Below are 6006 nucleotides of genomic sequence, written 5' to 3' on the forward strand. Positions count from 1 at the left end.
ACTGGCAAGTACCGCTCACTGAACGCGCCAGCAGATACGCGGCTTTCGTCACTCCGACGGGCAGCTACCAGCCAACAATGATGAGTTTCGGGCTCAAAAATGCTCCATTTTGTTTTTCCCGACTCATGGATAGGGTTTTAAAGGGGTGTGAAACATTCGCGGTGCCTTATTTAGATGACATTGCGGTTTTTTCCGACTCATGGGCGGACCACATGGTACATCTAAGAGCTGTACTGAGCCTTTTGCGTCAAGCTGGACTAACCGTAAAGGCCGAGAAATGTTGCCTGGCAAGGGCGACCGTAGACTACTTGGGTCACAATGTAGGTCAAGGTTTCAGGAAACCCAGCGAGATTAAGATTTCTGCGGTAGCAGACTACCCGCGGCCGAGCACGAAGACGGAAATTCGAGCATTCCTGGGTCTGACTGGGTACTACAATCACTACATCCCTAACTATTCAGCTTTGGCTAGCCCTCTGACCGACGCTCTCCGCAAGACAGAACCGACAAATGTAGTCTGGGACGAACAAAAGGAAGCCTCCTTCGTAAACCTGAAGGCTGTGCTGATTAGCCGTCCGGTATTGCGAGCTCCAGACTATGGCCGAGAATTCACGGTCCAGTGTGATGTCAGTGATCGAGGGTTAGGTGCTGTTCTCTGCCAGAGAGATGACGACGGTAATGAGCACCCCGTGCTCTACCTGAGCAGAAAACTGAGTTCTAGAGAGAGAGCTTATTGCGCGTCAGAGAAAGAGTGCGCTTGCATTGTATGGGTCATACAAAAATTGCAGTGCTATCTTGGAGGGGCCAAATTCACCGTAGAGACGGATCATTGTCCCCTGGCTTGGCTGCAAACTGCGACATCGAAGAACAGTCGCCTTCTTAGGTGGAGCTTGATTTTACAGCAGTACAATTTTGAAATAAGATACAAAAAAGGGAAGCTAAATGGGAATGCGGACGCGCTTAGCCGCTCTTTCTAAGCGGTCCGAGATGTTCCTCACCATGTATCCAAATTGATAATCAGGTTTTTTTTTTTTTTCCGTGCGCTTGTATATGTGTGACTATGTAAAGCAGCACGTTTGGTTTTCTAGGAATACGTGGGTCCTGAACGTCTTGAGAGTGGACTTTTCTCGAACAACAATGGCAGTTTTCTTTTAACCTGGTCTCTTCAGACGGGAGCCGAGTGCTTGCTTCGACATGTGGTTGAGTTTCAGAGACAGCTCAAGCAAATTGGCCTACGACAATCAAGACAACGCGACAAGCAACAGCGAGCTTCAAGCGTTCATGTGCAGGCCATTAAGTCGTCTCTTCATGCAGCAGCTGCGACTGCTGCCCTCCGAGACTCTTCTGGCGGGGGAGGAGGCTGTTACGACCGCGCATCATCCGCACTTGCGCGCTCTATTGTTCGCCTGTGGGCATGGATAAGTGCTGTGGATATGTGGTGTTGGTACAATGGCTCTAAGTGAGCCTGTTTCCAGGAATCCTGTTTTGTAAGCCTGTTTTGCTTTGTGGACACCCTGCAAATGCCAAATTGACCCTGTCAAGAGAGCGTCTAGAAAAACACAAAGAAATGTCCCCCTGCGGGAAATAGCCGGAAGTGCTTTCTTTCTTTTGTTCACCCTTCCAGTCGAGAAGCGCCATCGTCCAGTGAGGAATGCCTACTATCTAAAGGAGACGACAGAGTGACATGTCCGCTGACTTGCAGGACAAGAAAGGAGCATGACGCATACGGCCATTAGATGATTTCCCGGGAATGCAGGAAAGATTTGCAATTGCCGGAAAGGGACAATGCTGGAAGTGTATGCGGCGCGCACGTGCGCTTGGGTTTCTGAGAAGTAAATCCACTTGCCGGAACCAGCCTATCGATTCTTGGCTGAAGAATAGAAATGTACCTCCTCGCCGTTCCCAAGCTTTTCCCGCCAACAAGTGACCAGGCTCAACGAAACAATGCCGGGCCAGTCAGTGCTTCAGACCATCAGTGCAGTGATGTGTTCGATTGGATGCCGATATCTGAGGGGCGTGCCCTGGATTTGGTTGGTCAGCATCTTCAGAGAGGGGCTGGACATAGGGGGTTTTAAGGACGCTGCAGAGCACGAAATGTCGCTCTGAGCCCTGGGTAAACGGCTCATCCAGTCGCTTCTCGCTATGAACTCTTAACGCTTGTCATTTTGCTGATGTACCCTTCTTTTTCGTGTAAATAATCATGTAAATAAGTTTTCTCAAAGTGCCATTAAATCTGCTTGTATATATTTTACCAACTTCGAAGATTCAGTCCTTCTTCAACCCCGAGTCTCTGCACGCTACCAAGTGAAGGCCGGGTCGACTTAGCCCCAGCGTCACGACAAGGCTTACTCGCAATGACGATACGTACGATAAACTCGCGGCGAGTGTCACGCTCGTATAGAGATTTTGTTATTAATAATTTTAGCTGACCTACACCTTGCAGTTCCTCTCTATCACTCCTCTCTTTTATTTCATCTTACTGTCAACTCGCTCACTCTGCCAGCCGCGGATATCGCGCTGGATGCTGTGGCTACACAAACCTTTTTCTGCCTTTTTGATTTATTTTTATTATATAAAATCTTGCTGCAACTGCTTTGCAGCCAAAAGCATCCAGCTCAACCACCTCTTTCCCCAAAACAGCTCCGAACGCTCGCTTATTATGTGCGGCCGTGCGCTATGACGTGCTGGTTCGGGAATAAAAAACTGCTCAGAGATAACAACAGGTCGAAAAGAATGACTAAAATATTAACTCAAATGCATGTTTTTTGATAAACCGGGATGTCAAACACTAAAAGAAAAGAATTATCGTCGATCCATTCATTCCACCCTCTTTCGCAAAAAGTTTAGCAGGCAGGCTGAGTGCATGACTATGTGGCCCGTCCTTTGGCAATCTAGGCTATCTAGAAATAAAGCGAAGTGCTATACAAGGCATTGAATCTAAACGTGCTGCAACATCACGCAAGAAAAAAACCAGAACGAACAAAAATGATCAAAATTATACTATAGCTACCTCACATTATTTATTAAATAAATGACATGCTTACAAGTCAAGAACTTAGCAAAACAAAATCATATACAAGGACATATCAGTAAATATTCCGCGAGAGCACAATGTTATACGCAGAAAATAAGATTTACTACATCCCCGTCGGTAGCGAAGGGAGGAAATACCTCATCAAAGAACGCAAGAATATAATTGTTACATACTGCACAGTCCGGATTTTTATGACATCCCTTATCCGATGCACTCTTGTCCGTGCGCGTATCGCATGAAAACGCGTATTGCATATATAGGCGTATTTCACGAATACCGTAAACATAACTCACTCTGTAGCTTGAACTAAGTATAACGCTAAATTAAGTCGCCATCAACTGACTGATTGCTGATCTCATGTATTGCGTGCGAAGTACGCGCGTTGTTTCAAACTTCAACTCATTTATCAATCGTACGCCATTAGGGTATATAGACCACAGGAGCGCCAAATTGCAGCCATTATGTATTTTAGTACGGGTTGTCTTCTAGATTTAAAAATTGTAATACAAATTTCGCTGGCCACCAGTATGCAAAAACACACATTAATCACAGCAGGTTTTAAAATTATTTCTTCGTGGTGCGGTGTATGGACAACATGCGCGCTTTTCTCAGGAAACATTGTGTAATATATTAAGGAAGCATATGAATACCAGCTGCACAAATTTAACAAACGGCAGAACCGAAGCTCGACAACTACAGTGATGCCGTGAATGCGTCTGAATGTCATTATCCGCAGATATTGTTGTCACAAATATTGTGAAATAGCTTCTAGGTGCGTTTTAATATACAGAAATATAGAACCCTGTTTTGATTCGAATAATCATTGCAGAATATTTATTTTGTAACAAGCCATAGCCAGTTTTTAACGTGGTACTTACAATATCGGCGGACAACTTCGTCTATTGTCTACGGTTTGTAAAACAGCATGGCTGGTATCAGAAAAACAGGAGACATAGAGTTGTAATGTAGCCATTTATAAGAAATGTCACGGCCTATATCGGGAGAGCACGAGACAATTTGATCCAATATTTTTCTTGCATGCAATGTTTTAAGCACTGTAGAAATATGTGGGACTGCAATGAATACGATGGCTCCTTGAGTAAACGTCCATGGCGTGCATCAACTCGCCTATATGAGAGAAATCAACACCTTATACACGTTTGCTGCTGACACACAACGGGAGCAAGGTTCAAGAAATAATATTCATTTCTCCTCATCAACGCAGGCTTCGTCTCATTTCGCTACCCAAAAAAAGGCTCCATTTTCGTTCAGACGCTCTGCACTGTCCTTCAACAATACGCACACAGTGCCGACCTCCTTCATATGCTGACGTTGGTGTGCCAGAAGGTTGCCCTCGAGCTGGACGGCGTGTTCCGGACGACACCGGACGGCGAAAAAATCCCAGTCAAGCAGATGCCTTCCTTCACGTCAACGCTAAGACACCTCGTCTATTTTTCAATGCGCAGCTGAACTTTTACAGTGTTATGGTTCACAAAGGGTTTTTATTTGCCCGCTACGGGCTTGGTGACTCGTTTACCAGAACGTTAAAATTTTGATATTCTGACTTGTAATCTTGGGAGAAGTTCGGTATTATTTGCGTTCCATGTCTTGATTGTGCAAATCTTTCGCGTTTTCAGTACACATAGCGCCAAAAAAGCATCCTCATGATTAACGTTTACGCACGCGTATCACACTGCTTTTGATTTTCGTTTAGGAATTTATGCTGAATAAATGTAAAACAAATTCGTAATTATTGCTTTGTGTTTATTTTAACCTCTGTCCGTAAAATACTATCCACTTTCTCACTCGTATGCAAAGAGACGATTTTACACCTGTAACCAAGTCGAATACGAGTCAGTAAGCATCTATGCCTATCTATTCACCCCACTGCTCCCAATGTCAGTAAACATTACAGTCGCTAGGCAAGAGTGAAAGAAAAACAATTAACATACGCAGACAGCCAACAACCAACGTCCCCAAAGAAGTTATCAGGGGAATATATATTACTGATGTTTATTATAGTTGAATGGCAACCTTTATCTATTTGTTTCCAAAAATGTTTGCTTAGTCATTAAAAAACAGCCACACGCTAGTTCTAGGATCCGAACTCAAGGCTTCCGGATGTCGCTACCGATACAATCCCATTCAGATCCCCCGCCGGGGTGGCGCTGTGGTTACGGCGGTCTATTACTGTTCCCAACGATGCGAGATTGAATCCCGGCCTCGGCGGCCGCTTTTCCATAGAGGCGAAACGCCAGGGACGCGGGTGCTCGACGGGGTGAGTCACTGGATACGTATCAGGCCATTACCACTTACTACAAGGAGCTCAAAGCGAGCTTACCTCCTCCGCACGCTTCGCCCAGCCGAGAACAAGCTACCACGTGGCGGCTGCAAACACGGTCGCAGCCACACCGCTGGACGTATGCCAAAATCTTTTTCGACATAGTAAATCCGTACTGCCAACTGTGTGGTGAGCTTGCCACCTTACACCGCATATTATTCTCATTTCTTTTCTCTTCCTCAGGACAAAAATGTTGAATAAAGTTGATTTGATTTGAATCTGGGACTGCGCGGAGAATCCGCTTCCTCCAGATCTAGTACCATCTTCCTCGCTGGAACACTGGGACTCTGTTTTTCGCCAGCTGGGACCCAGACGTCCAGTACCGGACCTCGGCAAGAGCGCAAGTGGTCGCTGACAGAATTAAATTGCCAGCCACCTTATAGTGCTCTAGAATATCTTCTTTTATCTTCTATCTTCTAGAGCACTATAGCCACCCGGAGCAGCTGAATACCACCCAAGACAAAAACCATCTAAATTGATGACGACGTTTTCTCTCTCTCTCTCTCTCTCTCTCTCTCTAGGCACCCGAGTGAGTACGACCTTTTCCTTCCTATAAATAAATCTGGTTAAATCTGGTTAAGTGAACGCTAAAAAAATCTAGGGGGTCGAAATTTCCGAAGTCCTCCACTACAGC

The 6006-nt window shown here is 45.4% G+C and overlaps 1 protein-coding gene across 3 annotated transcripts in view; it reads left to right on the forward strand.

Annotated features, from left to right (window-relative positions):
* LOC146181228 (caspase-3-like) overlaps positions 1-5663 on the forward strand; it is a 29925-nt gene extending 24262 nt beyond the window's left edge. The window contains exon 6 of one of the 3 annotated variants that reach the window (XM_084576300.1): positions 4257-5663. In XM_084576300.1, coding sequence (XP_084432426.1) covers positions 4257-4501 — 245 coding nt within the window. In that variant the 3' untranslated portion in view covers positions 4502-5663. The remainder of the gene's footprint in view (positions 1-4256) is intronic. The other 2 variants (XM_084576298.1, XM_084576299.1) reach the window with 2 other exon arrangements.
* Positions 5664-6006: the final 343 nt, after the last annotated feature.

Source organism: Amblyomma maculatum, chromosome 8, assembly GCF_055883805.1.
Source record: "Amblyomma maculatum isolate TAMU_Amacu chromosome 8, ASM5588380v1, whole genome shotgun sequence".
NCBI classification, from domain to species: Eukaryota; Metazoa; Arthropoda; class Arachnida; order Ixodida; family Ixodidae; genus Amblyomma; species Amblyomma maculatum.